This window comes from Pristis pectinata, chromosome 15 (genome assembly GCF_009764475.1).
Source record: "Pristis pectinata isolate sPriPec2 chromosome 15, sPriPec2.1.pri, whole genome shotgun sequence".
In the NCBI taxonomy this organism is placed as follows: Eukaryota; Metazoa; Chordata; class Chondrichthyes; order Rhinopristiformes; family Pristidae; genus Pristis; species Pristis pectinata.
This window is the reverse complement of record NC_067419.1, coordinates 15,216,120-15,235,221: the sequence shown is the minus strand read 5'-3', so window position 1 is coordinate 15,235,221 and position 19,102 is coordinate 15,216,120. Positions and strand designations below refer to the sequence as shown.

General features: G+C 41.5%; 1 protein-coding gene across 2 annotated transcripts in view; it reads left to right on the top strand.

Moving 5' to 3' along the window:
• The window catches only part of sult4a1 (sulfotransferase family 4A, member 1), a 42,331-nt gene that overhangs the window by 7,748 nt on the left and 15,481 nt on the right, over positions 1-19,102 (top strand). For both annotated transcript variants that reach the window (XR_007957520.1, XM_052030417.1), the window contains exon 2: positions 18,786-18,916. Coding sequence is in view for 1 of the 2 variants with exons in the window: in XM_052030417.1 (XP_051886377.1) it covers positions 18,786-18,916 (131 nt within the window). In the remaining variant the exon portion in view is untranslated. The remainder of the gene's footprint in view (positions 1-18,785; positions 18,917-19,102) is intronic.

The window sequence follows — 19,102 nt, the reverse complement described above, 5'->3', positions numbered from 1 at the left end:
TCCCTCCCTCCCCCCTCCCTCCCCTCCCCCCTCCCTCCCCTCCCCCCTCCCTCCCTCCCCCCCCCTCCCTCCCCCCCCCTCCCTCCCCCCCCCTCCCTCCCTCCCCCCCCCTCCCTCCCTCCCCCCCCTCCCTCCCTCCCCCCCTCCTCCCTCCCTCCCCCCTCCTCCCTCCCTCCCCCCCTCCCCCCCTCCTCCCTCCCTCCCCCCCTCCCTCCCCTCCCCCTCCTCCCTCCCTCCCCTCCCCCCTCCTCCCTCCCTCCCCTCCCCCCTCCTCCCTCCCTCCCCTCCCCCCTCCTCCCTCCCTCCCCTCCCCCCTCCTCCCTCCCTCCCCTCCCCCTCCTCCCTCCCTCCCCTCCCCCCTCCCCCCTCCCTCCCCTCCCCCCTCCCCCCTCCCTCCCCTCCCCCCTCCCCCCTCCCTCCCTCCCCCCTCCCCCTCCCCCCTCCCCCCTCCCCCCTCCCCCCTCCCCCCTCCCCCCTCCCTCCCCTCCCCCCTCCCCCCTCCCTCCCCTCCCCCCTCCCCCCTCCCCCCTCCCCCCTCCCCCCTCCCCCCTCCCCCCTCCCCCCTCCCTCCTCCCCCCTCCCTCCCCTCCCCTCCCTCCCCCCTCCCCCCCCCCCCCCTCCCCCCCTCCCCCCTCCCCCCTCCCCCCTCCCTCCCTCCCTCCCCCTCCCCCTCCCCCCTCCCTCCCTCCCCTCCCCCTCCCCTCCCCCTCCCCTCTCCCCTCCCCCTCCCCTCCCCCTCCCCTCCCCTCCCCTCCCCTCCCCTCCCCCTCCCCTCCCCTCCCCTCCCCTCCCCCTCCCCTCCCCCCTCCCCTCCCCTCCCCCCTCCCCTCCCCCTCCCCCCTCCCCTCCCCCCTCCCCTCCCCCCTCCCCTCCCCCCTCCCCCCTCCCCCCTCCCCCCTCCCCCCTCCCCGCTCCCCCCTCCCCTCCCCCCACCGCCCCCATCGCATCCCCCGTCCTCCATCCTTCCTTCCTCCTGTCCTCCTACCCTCCCTCCTCAGCTCCCACATCCCCTGCCCCCCGCCGCCCCATCCCATCCCCTCACCCGACTCCCGCCCCATCCCCCCCCTCCCCCCTCCCCTCCCCCCTCCCCTCCCCCCTCCCCTCCCCCCTCCCCTCCCCCCTCCCCTCCCCCCTCCCCTCCCCCCTCCCCTCCCCCCTCCCCTCCCCCCTCCCCTCCCCCTCCCTCCCCCTCCTCCCCCTCCCCTCCCCCCTCCCCTCCCCTCCCCCCTCCCCTCCCCCCTCCCCTCCCCCCACCGCCCCCATCGCATCCCCCGTCCTCCATCCTTCCTTCCTCCTGTCCTCCTACCCTCCCTCCTCAGCTCCCACATCCCCTGCCCCCCGCCGCCCCATCCCATCCCCTCACCCGACTCCCGCCCCATCCCCCCCCTCCCCCCTCCCCTCCCCCCTCCCCTCCCCCCTCCCCTCCCCCCTCCCCTCCCCCCTCCCCTCCCCCCTCCCCTCCCCTCCCCCCTCCCCTCCCCCCTCCCCTCCCCCCTCCCCTCCCCTCCCCCCTCCCCTCCCCCCTCCCCTCCCCCCTCCCCTCCCCCCTCCCCTCCCCCCTCCCCTCCCCCCTCCCCCCTCCCCCCTCCCCCCTCCCCCCTCCCCCCTCCCCCCTCCCCCCTCCCCCCTCCCCTCCCCCCATCGCATTCCCTCCCCCCGCCGCCCCCATCGCATCCCCCGTCCTCCATCCTTCCTTCCTCCTGTCCTCCTACCCTCCCTCCTCAGCTCCCACATCCCCTGCCCCCCGCCGCCCCATCCCATCCCCTCACCCGACTCCCCCCCCATCCCCCCACGCCTCCACCTGCCTTTTGTCTGGTGTGCTTTTTAACTGAAGAATGGTCTTGTTCAGCTGATGTTGAAGGCTACAAAATTACCACTGTTGACTTGTTCTGCTGAAAACCACAGGATGATTTGCCCACTGCCAATCCCAGGTTGTAATTTTGGAAATTCCTTTAGACTACTTCCACATGTGCGGAAAATGGTGTGTGATGGTGCAGGCACTGATTCATGAAGCTTGTTTACGTGGAATTTCTGTAGGTGTGCCATTGTAGGTGCGTGAGCAGAGGTCAATTAAATAAAAATGTGGAAAACATTTTAGTTCTCATTGGGTTGCATTTGTTATATTATTGGGAACTGCTCTGCAATGCAAAATTGTAGGCCCTGATATAGTGTTGCCCCCCCAAATGTGAGCAGACCAGAGTTATCGGGCAGCATACCTGGTGGCAGAATGATAGGTAGATCTTTGCTGTTGGGTCACACCCAGTTATTCTGCAGATCATATCGATGTAAATGTTGAATAGCATCTTTAGATACCTATTCCAGTTCAAGGCCACTTTTAGCAGGAAAAAGATGGAATTTATACCAGTATATCTATGAATTTAAAGTCGTCTCACCGAAGAACAATTTTATGGTGTATTTATATTTCCATCAATTAAGTTTAGAATAAGAGTTTCTGAGTTCCATCCTTGAGCCAGCATCACAAATTACCTGTCACATTGTTATACATTACAAGAACTAAGCTTTGCAGGTGCTTTATTGGTTGAAATCACTTGGAGATGTCTTGAAAGAGATGTGAAAAGTGCCAAATAATAGTCTACATGTCTTTATTAGTTTACCTTTGCAGTCACTAGCAAGAGAATTAATGGGGAACTATAACTTCTTCAGGTTAGGCAGAGTTCAGGATTCTGAGTTAGCAGACGTCTGTGCATCCGGGATGGAATAGTACCATTGGTTGTGTAAAGAAGCCGCATCATATCCTGTTACAGCTTGTCACTGTAAAGGATCTGCATGCCAGGCAGTAAGCTGGATTCAGCAGTAGCCTGTTTTTTTTTGTATTCTCCTTGCTTTTCACGATCCCCCCTCCTTTCCTAAAATTCATTTGTTTCTTTGCTGAATTCCTACCATTGTCAGGTTGTGATGTTTGATTATGCCTTGAGAGTTGACTGCGAAGGCCCTCAGTCCACACTGAAAGATGCAGTAGTGTAGTAAATCGCCATTCTGCTCATTGCTGTATATAAAACAAGTAACTTATTTTTCAAGAATTTCTTTGCAACCTAAATGTCTTGCCAGATGCAGCTAAACCTGAAGTTCAGTGAGGCCAAATTACTTGCTGCATAACTCACGGTTACTACTTTGACTTGCGTATTCAAATCACAAATAATTCAAAACTGCCTGCTCGCATCTGAGAGAAGCAGAGCTATGAGCAGGAAATAACTGTTAGCTGAAGGTGATCAGATTTTTTCCTTAGTAATTTTAGTGGCATAATTACCATGTTTATGTCCCTTGTTCCTGCAAACAATGATTTCATATTGGAAAATTAACTGGATTCAACAATTTAAAACATCTTGCTTATGGCACATTTTTCCGTTCCATTGTTTTGCCTCGTGCACTCAACTTTGCCAAAGTAAAAATCAATGATTGTTGAAATTAAAACGTAAGGATGAGTCGATGGTTCATTTGGTTAGCACAGTATTCTGTCACATCCAAAAACAATTTGGATCTAGCCTTGAGGTTCTGTAAGGATTCAATGAACCATAGAATAAGCTTGAGATATCTCAATCCTGCATTATAGTACAGCACAAAGTATCTTATATTGACAGTCACATTCACTGAGACCATAAGAGGTTTTGATGTGAAAAATGGAGGGAAAGATGTTTTCCATCATCGAGTGTAAAGTTAAGACAAGAATATTTACTGTGTAGATGCCAGTGTTGCTTAAAATGATCATCATGGGCAATGATACGAGAACTGAATTTTGCATTTCCACAGCTAATGTCCTTCACAATGAATACAAAATTCACTCAAAATATTATCATCACAATTTTTTAAACATAGAAATTGTGTAAATCTTGAATCATAGAGTGAAATTTATTTTAAAATAAAGCTTCAAGATAACAATTTTTACAATAATTTCTGTTTGAGAAAAGATTTCCACATTGATTTATTATTTGGTGCATTTTATCAGTTTGTTAAACATTTCAGCTGAGGAAGTGAGAAGAAGCATACCAACATCTTCATTTTTTTTGAGAAAGCAGAACCCAATGAAGCTTGTGATTTAGCACAGTGCCGAATATAAACCACCCAAGTACGCAAGCCCATAAGCCATTGTTCTTTAAATTAAGGTCGAAGTCTACCTAAGATTGCTCCTCTGGGAGGAGAAAGCCCAGGCACGAATTTCCCCTTGTATCCTGTTCCCTCTTTTCAAACCAATTTTAATCTGGCTTGCTACCTTTCCCTTAATTTTCTTCAGTTCATCTCCTTTGTGATACCTTGCCAATGGTTTGCTGAAAATTCATGTATGCAACGTCAGCTATGTTTTCCCCATCTGCCATAACTGTCATCTCCCTCAGGGAACTCGTCAAGCTTGTCCCCTAAAGTTTTCCTTCTGAAATCAGGATGCCTTGTTCTAATTCTTTCTTTCTTTCTTTTTCAATCTTTTTATTAATTTTCTAATTAATACAGAATAATGTAACATCGGTAATTATACGCGTAATACAAAGAGATCGGGAGGACAATCATGACGTATATAGTCATAAAGAATAAAAAAAATATATTCTAAGCCCCACGGTTTCTTAGTAAATGAATATATTACAAAAAAGTCAAAACGAGAAAGAAAAAGATTTATTATATGGAAAAAAAACCCAAATTGAAAAAGAATTATAAGTAATAAAATGAAACAAACTAGAAATAAATTTCAGAAGAAAAAAAAACTGGACTGACATTTCTCAATAAACAGACCATTATTATGTTGTCAACTCCACTCCTCTAAGTTCAAAGATTATTGAAAAGGGATCTATATCGTATGAAAATATTGAATGAATGGACTCCAAACTTCCTCAAATTTAAGCGAAGAATCAACAGTGCCACTCCTATTTTTTTTCTAAGTTTAAACATGATATAGCTTGAGAAAACCATTGAAAAGTAGTGGGAGGTATTGGATCCTTCCATTTAAACAAAATGGATCACTTGGCCATTAATGTAACAAAGGCAATCATACGGCAAGCAGCAGCAGATAAGTGGCCAGATTCCATCATTGGTAGCCCAAAAATTGCAGTGATTGGGTGAGGTTGTAAATCAGCATTCAATACAGTTGAAATAATATTAAAAAGTCTTTCCAATATTTTTCCAAAAGAGGACAGGACCAAAACATATGTGTCAGGGAAGCCACCTCCGAATTACATCTGTCACATATAGGATTTATATGGTGATAAAAACGGGCTAACTTGTCTTTCGACATATGGGTCCTGTGGACCACCTTAAGTTGTATCAAAGAGTGTCTGGCACACATTGAAGATGTATTAACAAACTGAAGAATTTTCTTCCGTGTCTCTGTGGGTCCAAGTATCTGGAGTTCTCTTTCCCATTCATTCTTAATTTTATCAAGTGTCTCTGGATGTATTTTCATAATTAGATCATAAATCATTGCTATCAAGCCCTTCTGATAGGGATTAAAACCTAAATTTTTTTCCGTAATTTCAATTTTATATGGAGTTGGAAAAGAAGACATAGTAACTTTTCAAAAAAAACCTCTAATCTGTAAGTATTGGGAAAAAAGTGTGATCTAGGCAAGTTGTATTTATTAGACAACTGTTCGAAAGATAAAAAACAGTTATCAATGAATAAATCACGGAAACATGTTATTCCCTTCATTTTCCATAAAGAAAAAGCTGAGTTGATTCTGGATGGTTGAAAGAAAAAATTAGATTGAATGGGGCTTGATAAGTTAAATTTATTCAATCCAAAGAATTTACGGAATTGAAACCATATTCGTATTGTATGTTTAACTATTGGGTTAGTCATACGTTTACTCAATTTAGTAAGTGCAAAAGGGAGTGGGGCTCCTAAAATAGAAACTAATGAAAATCCTTGCACTGATTCATACTCAAGGTATACCCATTTGGGACATTGAATTACATCTAAATCTTGTGCCCAAAAAATTAAATGTCTGATATTAATTGCCCAGTAATATAATCTAGAGTTAGGCAAAGCCATGTCCCCATCCTTTTTTAATTTTTGTAAATATTTCTTACTTAACCTTGGGTTTTTATTCTGCCATATATATGAAAGAATTTTTGAATCAATAGTGTCAAAAAAGGATTTCGGGATGAAAGTTGGAATCGCCTGAAATAGATATAAAAAAAATTTTTGTAAAATATTCATCTTAACCACATTAATTCGGCCTGTCAATGATAGAGATAATGGGGACCATTTTGTAAATAATTGTTTAATGTGATCAATTAAAGGTAGCAAGTTAACTTTAAACAAGTCCTTATGCTTCTTGGTAATTTTAACACCCAAATACATAAAATGGTCTGTTTAATTATTTTCTTTTAATATCGTCTAACATACTGGGGAAAATGTTCAATTAATCTGCTTTTATTATGAATGTGTGTAGACTATTTCATGTTTTAGTCTGCAAATGTCCTGACAGTTGAGAGTAAAAGGCTGAGAGTTAGGCCTGAAATAAATGCTTTGTGTTTTTGTGGAAGGATGTAATTGGCAAGATACTCACTGATCCTATAGAATTTGGAAAGTAATATCTGATTCATTTTCTACCCTGAGAACTACCTGCTTTACAGCAACCTGCGTTTCTCCTTAAGCAGGAATTATGTTGGAAAATAGTTTGGTGTGACTCAATTATACATAAGATTACACTGAATTCAGAAATTTTCATGATATTTTATTACATTATAGATTGCATTTCATGTTAAATGAAGAAATAAACAGTAATAATTGTAAAAACATTTTTTCAGCATATTGACCCAGTGTCTTCTGTTGCCTATATCCCCTTTTGTTTGAGCAACGTTTCTTTCCAAAAACAACAGCCCCTACCGCAAACTCTAATCTTGCCACCAGTTCCTTCAATCTTCATGACTTCTCCCTTGGGCTGGAGCAGACTTGACTGAAGGAGGGGGGGTGAGCCCCTTACTTCATTTACTCTTCATTAAAAAGCCTCTCTCTGCAACACTGCCCATCTCTGCCAGTCTGCCATTGCAATAGTTATCAATGCCTATATTACTTACACTTATGTTCCACTCCTCATCAAAAAGCCAAAAGCCTGCTGCTTGAATCCTGACACAAAACACATTCTTTTCACCATTAAATTTAATATTTTCAGCCTTGGGTTTAAATCCTTTTATTGCTCAATCTGTGTAACCTGCAGTCCTTCAACCTTTCTCCACTCCTCTTATTTTTTTCTCTCACTATCCTTGGTTCTGTGCTCTTTGCCCTTCCTGGAATTCACTCTCTTTTAAAAAAAATCCTCCACTGTTTCACCTTCTTTAAAATCCTCTGTTGACCCTTCTTCTTTGATTAAGCTTTGCATCTCATGTAAAATATTCCTGTTTGTTTTGGCATTTGGAGCTTTGATTATGTCTTTAACAAGCACTGTTTCTTTCCTATATTTGCTGTAATTTGTTGTTAAAACTACCTGCAATATGGTTCAAGTCCCTTCTCTCATTCCTTTTGCTGGAGGTATCAAGCTCCAAAATTAATTTTGTGAGTAGTTGACCATTGTTCAGTTTTGCCAAATGTAGAAGATTCAATTCTGAGTAAGAAGGTTACAGGCCCACATCTGTCTTGAGCACATAATGCAGGCTGGCACTTCAATACAGAGGGAGTGTGACACTGTTGGAGAAGTAGTCTTTGGAGGAGGCATTAAGCCAAAGTTCAGCATTCTTTTTGAGGTGTTTTCAAAAGGTCCTTTGAGCTTTTATCCTTTGACATTCAAAATATTCATCCCTTCACCAGCACCATCAAAGTCTCAAGTGCCTTGGAAAATGCTGTTGTTGTGAATATCTCTGTATAAATGCATGCATTGTCCTCCTCTCTTTTCTCTCCTTCACCCTCCTCCTAGTTAAAGATTTCTGCACCCTGAAATCAACCAGGTTTTGTTTTTGCATGAAGTTGCATTTATCCCATAATAAACATAGCAAGCAATTCTGGATCATGTTCTATGTGCTGAATGGAATGAAGTCAAGATAGTATTATTCACACTTTCAGGATAGAAAACGGCAGCAAATCTAACGTAGCATTTTCTCATGTTCTGAAGCATTTATTTTGGTGAAACATAGCGGCTAGCTGGACATTAGCAAGGAAGGCCAAAGGAGTGATGTAACATAAAGCACAGAGCCACAAACTGACAGTGCTGGTCAGAGATTTACTGAGCTTGTGTACAAGCTGTTAGGTCTTTCTGTGCTTGCAGCTCAGACTGTAATCACTGAGTACTGAGCTGATCTGGAGGCCTTGTGTCTCCTTTCCCATCATGCTTGCGTTATGACTTTCTCTGGATTGTTTATATTGGCCTAATTACATATAGTTTTTGTTATAAGCTAGGGGAGAGATTTTAATGTGCAACAGAGGAATATTTCTTAAGTTTTGGCACTCACTATAACCATCAAGTACTCTTGGGCCCTGGTATAATGTGGGTCAGGTGCAGAGGAAATTGGCTTCTACTTCTGGTTTGTTTTCCAACAGTCCTACAGGGAAAATTGGCTGACTCGCGCCAGATCTGGATCAGGACAACCAGTCGAAGTCGGGGCCAGAAAAGATGCCGTGGCCAGGATTCTGAGATTGGCGATGAGAATTGTCACCTCATCTCTGACCTCCGAAATCCATCGAAACTTAAATGGCAGTGATCTTTTCGTGAACTGCTGGAACCTTTCCCTTTGAGACAAGATGAACTTAGCCACAGTCTGTCCCTTCATTTTGAAATGCAACTCTTCACTGTAAATGCCATCTGCTTGATATTTTCTAGCAAGTCTGACCAATAGAGCTGCCTTATGGGGTTTTGATCCTGTGGACCTTTTTCCACACTAAGATTGCTTAAACTTAATTAATTTTGTTCTTCTCTCCGGTATGAAGACCAGACCATCCTATGTCACGTAATGTCCCATTATCAGCAAAAGTTCTGTGGCAAGAAGTCATCTAACAAGAAACAGGAAATTGTAGGACTTTATCAATTCTTATCTTGACTTGTGTAATATCCTTCTTTAGATCTGTCACAAATCCATCAGGTCTTTTTGTTGAAATGATTGTAACTTAAAAGTCAGAATGATATTAACATAGTTGACCATATGATAATAGTTTGATCTTTGATCAATTCATCATAATGACTGATTAATTGGGATAGCCGTAACATGTAGGTATGTTGTATTTGTTAGGTTATTTGGAATGTTTAAAAACTCTTTGGGGGTTGTACATTCCAAGTTTTAGAGTAGCATCCATGATCAACATTTGATTCTTATAACACAGTTGTCTCCTGCGTGTTAAGGGATTTTTTTCCACAGAGAGAAGACAATGGGGTTGTGATTGTTAATTAAAGGCAGATGTGGTCAGAAGGGATGCTTATCTGTAGGAAACATGACAGTTAGGATTTAATAATAGAGCTTCTGTTGGCGAATCAATAATCCCTGATATATACTTTCAGGAGTGAGAGAATAGTTGAGAAGACTCCTGAAGGAAATTAGATGAGTAAGATGTAGGAGGAATGGATTTGAATGTCTCGTGTTAGTGTTTCTATGTGGAGTTTAGTTCATCTTAGTTTAATTCAGGATGACAGAATTACAAACCAGCGTTAACAATAGTGCTTTTTAGATTTGTTTTACTTCAAAGGATTGAAATTCCTTTGTACTATTTTCATTAATTCTTTTATAAATTGATCTATCAAGTAAATGGCTTAATGAACCTTTGAAAATAGTGCATGTGAATGGAATATGAATGCATTGATGAGTATGCTCAAAATAGCACACAAGAATTTCCATCTGCAAATCCCCTATTCTCTGCATTTGAACTTAAAATGATTGGAACATTTTTAATAAATAGTGATGCAGATAGATTGTTTATGGACCAAACTATTGCACATATGAAAAAATAAAATTGAATTACACTTTCCTTCAGACACCCCAATTCCTATATAAACAAAAATATTTGATAATTAAGTATACCCTGGTCAGAAAAAGTCCATCTGTGCGAGATTATAATCCTCAAAATATGTTGGTCATAGATGATTGAGGTGCATAGTTGGAGAGAGAGGCAATTTCAAATAGAAAGATCCTGGAATAAAGTATGGTAGCCATCACAGATATTAAATGTTTATCATTTAGTTTCTGAAAATTCTTTTTCTTTATATATCCTTTGCATAAATATATAGATTTTTGCATGTATTTTTTCTGTTGGATGTGACTTTTTTTAATGGTTAAAAATAAGCAAATAAAAATTGATTTGGAATTCTCACATCACTGGGAGAGAAGTGGGAGAGTAGTTAAAATGGAGCAGCTTAATTACCACAATAGATGAGTATGCATCATAAGTCAAACTCCATGTGTCCAAGCTCTTATCCTTGGTGTTCTCTGCTGTATATGGTCTGAAGGATGTAGTAAATGATAGATCTATCTGGAGTATAGAAGTGAACTTGTATGTCCCATGTTAATGTTTTGATGTAATTGGTTTATTATTGTCACATGTATGAGATGCAGTGAAAAACTTTGTTTTGCGTACCATCCATACAGATCGTTCCAAAACATAAGTAAATCGAGGTAGTACAAAGGGAAACGCAATAACAGAATGCAGAATATGGTGTTACTGTTACAGAAAAAGTGCAGTGCAGCTAGACAAATAAGGTGCAAGGGACTATGACAAGGTAAATTGAGAGATCAAGAGTTCATCTTCATCGTGTAAGAGGTCCATTCCATTTTATCTCACTTATAGCAGTGGGATAAAAGCTGCCCTTGAGCCTGTTGGTGTACGTTTTCTAGCTCTTATATCTTCTGTCCAATGGAAGGGGGGGAAAAGAGTATGACCAGGGTGGGAGAGGTATTTGATTATGTTAGCTGCTTTCTTGAGGCAGCGGGAAGTATAGACAGAGTCAATGGAGGGAAGGCTGGTTTGCGCGATGGACTGGGATGTGTCCACAACTCTGTGTAATTTCTTGCCATCTTGGGCAGAGCAGTTGCCATACCAAGCTGTGAAGTATCCGGATAGGATGCTTTCTATGGTGCATCCATGAAAAATGGTGAGGTTCAGTAAGGATGTGCCAAATTTCCTTCTCTTTCTGAAGAGGTAGAGGTGCTGGTGTGCTTTCTTGGCCATGGTGTCTCTGTGGTTGGACCAGGACAAGCTATTGGTGATATTTACACCTAGGAATTTGAAGCTCTCAACAATCTCCATCTCAGCACCACTGATATTGATGGGCATGTACTCCACTCTGCTTTCTGAAGTCAATGGCCAGTTTTTTTGTTTTGCTGAAATGAAGGATAGGTTGTTTTCTTGACACAGTGGCACTCGGCTGTTGACCTCCTTCCTGTACTTTGTCTTGTTGTTGTTTGAAATCCAGCCTACTAAGATGGTGTCATCTGCAAACTTATAGATGGAGCTGGAGCTGGAGCTAGAGCAGAATCTGGCCACGCCATTTTGAGTGTATAGGGAGTAAAGTAAGGGGCTGAGGACACAACCTTGCGGGGCACCAGTTTTGAGGGTATTCATGGCCGAGGTGTTGCTCCCTATCCTTACTGATTGTGGTGTGTTGGTCAGGAAGTCAAGGATCCAGTTGCAAAGGAGTTTAATTCGTATTTAAAAATGGTGAACCTAGTTTTCATTCAGGATGGAATATACAAGCAATGTAAACAAGAACATTGAGCTTTCTTGTTTATATTGCTTTCATTGGGGTCCAAATAAAATGCCTTGAAGCTTTAAAAGCTCGGGTCTGAGTGAGGGCTCCAGCAGTAAACTGGAAGAACAAATCAAAGTGCAAAAGTGCTTGGGACATTTCGTTCACTGTCCTGGATAACTCGTTTGTGTTTTTGTCCCAGATTCCAAAAATGTCTACTGCAATGTTATCTACTTTTTGGCTTTGTACTAGATAGTGTGGTGGTGGACATCTCTGGAATGTGGGACAGAAAGCTAGATGAGGTATCCAGGGCAGAGAACTAAATGTCCCAAGCATTTTTGCATTCTCTGCTACACTTTCAGTGTACTGCCAGACCCTTCAGTCAGACTGGAGGGTTAGTGGCTTCCGTGCACTTTATTAGGAAATGCAAAACAGCTGATCCAAGAAATGCAAGCAGGCGCAGACCAAATTTGCCTCTGCTTGCCTTGTGTAACTTAAAGTTTGCACATCTAAAGCACAACTTTTTTTCTGCTATTGACTACTCACCCTGGCAATGCAGATTTACCCAAAATAATATTTTGGCTGAAATAAGATCCAAATAGAATCTGTTTCTTTGTGACAACTGAATATGTATGACAATTCAATCTCCAAGAGTCCAAGCTCTTAGTCTAGGCCGTCTTGGGGTTGGTTGGCTGGCCAGCAGACTAATCCAAGTGGGGTAAGTGGAAGAGATGAGGTGATTTGAGGTGTGGAGCAGGGGGATGATTGTTGATCTTCAATCCTTGGTGATGCAGAAATGAAAGCCTTGGTTTTCACCAGCGATGTTTTGGTGAGCTCTGCACTTTTCCTTGCTGGTCAGTGAGATTATTGTTTTACTTTCATAGTTTTTTCATAACATCTCTGAATTGTAGTTAACTTAAAAGATATAAATCAAATAGTCTGAGTTTTTTTGACCACAATCTACTTTTGAATTTTGTTGATATAAATTATTTTGGTGATGAAAAATTTTTTTTTGGTGTTACTTAATTGGAATTACTGCATGATTTGTATGTTTAGCATGTGAAACGTGCATGCCTCCACTTTTTTTTTAAATTTGTTTCATTGGGCAAATGTGAACCGTATGGCACATTCAGTGGGTTAGAGTATGGTGGCTGCACTGTGCTTCAAACTCAAACTCTGAAAACTCGATGCTGTTTGCTGGCTAAATTACTGAAAATAAAATTTGGCTCATCCTCATTATCTGAGGTATAGCCATTAGTAAAAACAACTAGTAGTCACTCATAAATAGGAAAAGGAGACACGAGAGACTGCAGACGCTGGAAATCTGTAACAACACACACCCACACACACACACACACACACACCCACACACACACACACACACACACACTCACAAAATGCTGGAGGAACACAGCAGCTCAGGCAGCATCCATGGAGGGAAATGAACAGTCGGTGTTTCAGGCTGAGACCCTTCATTAGGTCCTGATGAAGGGTCACAGCCCGAAACGTTGACTGTTCATTTCCCTCTATAGATGCTGCCTGACCTGCTGTGTTCCTCTAGCATTTTGTGTGTGTTGCTGCAAATAGAAAAAGGATATCAGTGTAATCTATGACAATGTTTCATTCTTTTATGCAGCAATTTCTAATGCATCTCATCTTTGCATTTATATGTAATTTTCATACAGGGCACAGATATCAATGGTCCTTTCACTGTCACGTAGATATTTATAGGGGTAATATATCAAGGAAAAGGGTTAATTCTTTGTTACAATGAGCTCTGCTTCAGGAATAAACTGGATTCTTTCAAAAACAAGGCTGACGGTCAGAATCCATCTTCCACTGGTGCACCAGTGCAAAAATGCTGCTGGATGAATTGCATCTCGCGTCCAATTTGCTGGACCACGAGAAGGGTACTTTTCACATTATACTACATATTTATTCCATTCCAAATTAATTTTTAAAAAATTGAATTATGTTCTACTTCTTGCTTATGAATGAAGTTATTTTCTGGTGAATCCCTTCTCTCCACCCCCTTAAATAACCAGTATTGGTTGGTTCTAAGAGGTGATGTAATACTATAGGCTAATTGACCTACTGCAGTAAAGCAATCTTCCTGATCTTATACATGTTATTTATAGCCTTGATTTAATAGACCTGTTCAAAATTCCATTTTCTGCTGAAAGCGCTGTTTGGGAAAATGTCTTAAGCTCACAATATCTCTTCAGTTCAAGGGCACATTTACAAAATGCATCGACACAGGGGTAATAGAATATGCCAATTAATTATCTGTGTAGATGGGGGTGTAGTATATTGGTCCTAGGTCTAGCACAAGGGATGATAATTAGGACCAGGCACATGAGGATTTTCTAGATCAGTTGTAACAAGATTTCACTGGATAATTCTTACCACCCCTAACCTCTTCCACCTCCCCCATCCCCACCTAATTTTATTCTTTCCTTAGTGCAAAGACTTCAGCTGATGCAGTGTCCTGAAGGCACTTTCTACAGTGTGTACCTAGATAGCTAATTTTGGCAGGAAATTTGACTGACTGCACTGTCAGCTGTGGCAAGAAGTGATGTTAGAGCTGAATAGGATTTGTCCTTGCTTCAGTACTCTACGGCAGAACACTTTGCAGCAGAGGTCACTAGGGAAAGATTGCGAGTATGGTTCATTTTCAATCCCCGAGCTCAAATTTACTGAGGTGATGGAAAATCTGTCCACCTTCACTGTTTCCGTTGAATGTAGATAGCTTGGTAGATATTAATTTTCAATCCAGGCATTTCTATACTTTGTGTTATGTGTTTGTGCATATCACGGTAATAGTGCTTAAAATACCATGTTGATATTTCAATAAAACAGTGGGTTTGGCTGCTTACGTTTTGAATATTTCTGGTGGCCACTCAGTTTGGGTATAATCTGGGAAAAACAGATCCAAAGAGATGAAAAGAATTATCATCATAATTCTGTGGTTTCTGTTCTGCAGAGTAGTGACCTTTTGGTTCATTGGCATTCCAGTTATGTGCCAAATGGTAGCAGTCCATAGAAGCCCATATCCAATGCAGTATTTCAGATGCAGGGGCTCCCTGGGATACAAATGACCTGACTTATGGAAATTCAACTTTGCGCAAATTCTTCTGTACATTTTTAAGCATTTTTCAAGCTTGTAATAATAATAAAATGTTTCATGGTATTCATTAATGATTGGATACAGTGTATTCCATTAGTTTAATTAGGTTAGCATTAGGGTGATTATTCAATGAATGAAAGAATTATAGCAAATGTATGTAGAGCAATATGATGTGGACATTTCTAACTTACGGAGAAATTGGCTTACGGACAGTTCTCAGGAATGGAACAGGGATGCCTGTATTTAAAATATAATCCTCTTTAGAGAAATGGTAATGAGATGAATGCACATTGATTAACAGCAAGTTATTGGACATTCAAAAGCATATAATCAGGAATTCAATTTTGTGGTTTTAAAATCAATTATGTCTCACCTGAAATGATAACATTATACATAATACATACAATACATTAAATCTGTTTTCTTCATATAGTATTAGTAAGTTAAATCTGGAGTGACAATGTTTGGATTTATAATGTGTTGGAGATGATAGGGTTCAGTTTCTTTCATCATTAGCTCAGTTGAAAGAGTAAATATCTGTTTTGCTAAATATGGACATACTAAGATTCATAGAGCTTTATTATCTTTTGCAAAATGGCATCATGCAAGAGATTTCCAAAATAAATACATGATTCATTGATATTAGAGGGGCAACAAAAAAAATTAATGTGATCTGAGGTTTAATGTCTTGTGCACTTTGTAGCCAGGAAGCTGGCACGAGGCAATCTGTTTTTTATTTGGATAGGATGAGAAAAGCTGAAACATTAAGCAGATTAATGAGCTAGAGTATGACAAAAATTGAAATTGGTAGATCCATTTTACAATTTGTTAAAAAGTATAAGTTATGTATTTGTTGGATGTTATTGAATGGAGCTATGAACAAGGTTGAATGTTTAATAAGTGTTTAATTTGGAAACCAGTCTTTATGCTTCTTACAGTATGAGGAGGAAGAAGGAGGAAGGATTGGTGGAAATAATTGGTAGTTGAGCCAAAAAGATTGGATTGGAAGAAATTAGACGAGTTGTAGCAACGGAGAAGTAGTGCCTGAGTGGATGGCCAGCAGTGAGGAATATCTGTATCAGAGGAGTGAAGAGTGCAACATAAGATTGCATTGAATGGGGTAGAGTAGGACAAGGCCAAGGATACAACCGTGGGAAGGGCAGGAATTTTATCATTGGTACAGGAAGTCAGTGCTTCTGTATGTAAGATTTTTTTCTCTTTAATCCAAATGTATTCATGATAATATATTACAGAATACAGGTGTCAGTATGCACGATTGCTTGAAGATTTGATGGCATAATGCCTGATGATTTACTTGGGCAAGAGAATGTTAGTAATTTGGTTTCTATTGGCATTCCCAATTTCAAACTTGGAGGCACTTTCCTGGCATCAGGCATTATCATTTGCAATTTAATTTTTTTAATATATCATGAGAGTAGGAAGGGGTTAATCTTTAGCACTATGATCAGGGTACTATTGAACATGTATGATAGAAGTGAGGATTTACTAGGAAAAAACATGTTTTCCATTTTGGTTTTTCCGTGAGACATTAAGAGATATGGCAAAAAGGATGGGCAAAGATCCACTTTCTTCGCTAGTGAATCTTTGCCCTGGATCAGCTTTTGGGCTGTCCTTTCACTGATCACAGTTGTACTTGGCCTCTGCCTTTCAAATCTCATTATTCTTGGGGAAAGGATTGTGTGCGTTCATGCAATTTGGGCAATGCAATACTGTACCAATCTTCTTTACAAGAAAAATAGTGTATAGGATTACTGTTGTCCTCAAGGTCAATGCACCATTGATCAGAATTTCATATGAACCAGCCACACACTTTGGCTACAAAGCAGGTCAAAGGTGGGGCATTGAGGAGCGAGTGTCTCACCACCTGACACCCCAAGGCCCTTCCATTAGCTACAATGTGCACATTAGAAGTGTGAAGGAGTACAATATTCAGCAACATTGAAGTTCAACATCATCCAGGGCAATGCCGACTGTTTGATTGGCATCCATCCACCAGCCTAAATATTCACCCTCCACTATAGGCATAACATGGTTGCAACATAAACCATTTACAAAATGCACTGCGGTTACTTAACTAGACTATGCCTCTCAAACCTGTGTCCTCTAGCACCAAGGATGGCAAGGGAACTGGGTGCATGGGGACACCAACACACTATCCTAACTTAGAAATATATCTCTGTTCTTACATTGTCACTGTTTAACTCCTGAATTTCCCCAACTAGTAACACTGAAGTTCTGTAGCAGTACAAGAAGGTGGAACAGTGCTGCCTCCTGAGGGGCAATTAGAGGTGGGGAAACAAATACCGTATCTTTTAAATGAATTGTTAGTTTTACATCCAATTTTTGCTGTTGGACTCAATTTGCCAAAATTCTCTCCAAACCACTTTGGATGATTCTGCCCACTGATTACATAACATCTGTGCCTAATCTGCTTGGAGGCATCTCCCTGGTGTTCTATGAAATCTGCCAGAGTGCAAGAAAATTGAATGAGAATGAATGTTCTCGTCCTCTCAATGGTATGTTCCTGACTTCAGTTCCGATGAAGGGTCTTTGACCTGAAATATGAACTCCGTTTGTCTTTCCACAGATACTGCCTGACCAGCATTTTCTGTTTGTATCTCAGATTTCTAGCATCCGCATTTTTAAAAATTCTCAATCTTGTGTCCTCTCCTACAGTTCAAGTTGAGTTTGCACGTTGAGTATGTAGGGTCTTACCAGCATGAATTCATGTCTGGGGCTACATACCCAGAAGTCATGGCAACTATTTGCTTTGATATAATTATCTAGTTATTTTTGTCACAAGCTTGTCTCTCATAATAATGACATAGGCAGAGAAATGATTCACAAAGCAAATACCAGCAGGAACTAAACAGTTGGTGTCTGTGTCAAACATCAGCAGAGCCCAGGTGGCCCTCTTTGCAATGTTTCCTTAATGTGTTTTTTCTTTCTGTGGTGGCTTGCAAGGGCTAATATTCCCAAATGAATTCCTTGAAAATCCTAATGTGGTGCTTCAAGTCAAGCTATGTAAATTTCACAGTACAGAATGTTCCCCGAGTGTCATGAGAAAAAAAACACATTTTAATATCTATATAACATTCAACTCTTTTATTGTGAGGCCCATCACTGAACTAACGCTGGTGTTATGGTGTACCCTTCCACCACCAATTTTCATAATTCATTTCCACGGCTTACTTTCTGTTGGTGGGTTGGATAACCATTGAATCGCAATCTTTCCATTCAGGAAGTTGGCCAATTTATCACTTGGCAATTAAAATTAGATAGGTCACAATGGTGGATGGGAAATTGAGATATCTGTGCAGTTTCCGAATGGTATTAAAAGCCAAGCCTCTAACTTTTTAGGAGAATCGTGGGTGGTGGGGGAACTGAATTAGTTAATTCTATTAATGCAGTTCCCTTTTTATTTCTCAAGATTTCAATTGACTTTAAAGCTTTCAAAGATAACCACTTATTCCAAGATAGCTGGAGTCCTTCAGTTGTACTGAACTCGCATCCATTTGAAGTTTCATTCACTTGTAATTACAAATGGGATCTGTATTACTCACAATCCTGGTTGATAACCTGGTGCTGCTGTACATTGCCTAGGCATTTTTCATTTTTAATTATCTGTGCAATATTTTGACAACCTATTCTATACCCTCTTTTCACAATCAGGACAACATGGATCTACTCCCATTTCTCTGTCAATATGGCCTCATCGTAGAATCCATGTGAAAGGCTTTGAGAGAACCTCCTGATATTTTCCATTTTTCCTTTAGTGTTTGTTTGGAGCTTTGTTGTTGTTTTTCTTGTCCAAATAGTATAATTAAGTTAAAACAGAAAATGGTGGATACAATAAGCAGGTTAGCCATACAGCAGTATTAGTGAAGACCTTGGAATGGAACACTCAAACTACCATTTGATGAAAGTTCTAGAGGGACATAATTAGTATGTATGAAGAAGGCAGATATCAGAATAACTAGAAACAAAATCTTCTCAGAAGTTTGATGCTAATTCGGTATGTTTTGCTGACAGGGACCAGCCTCCTCCAGGAACTGGTGTATTTGGTGAACCAGGATGCAGATCCAGATGAGATTGGAATAATGAATATTGATGAGCAGTTACCAGTCCTAGAATATCCTCAGCCTGGCCTTGATATCATTAAGGTAAGGGTAATTCATTTGAACTTCTCATTGTTCTTAATATCTAGCTAAATAACAGTTTGAAACACATGAACAGCAAAGTCAGTTCACTTCATTCTTTAGCTCCCATCATCTTGGAAGATTTCTTTCCCACTAAGTATACACCTTTCTGTTTTTATTTACTGCTGGAATCTTGCAAGGCCAACATTT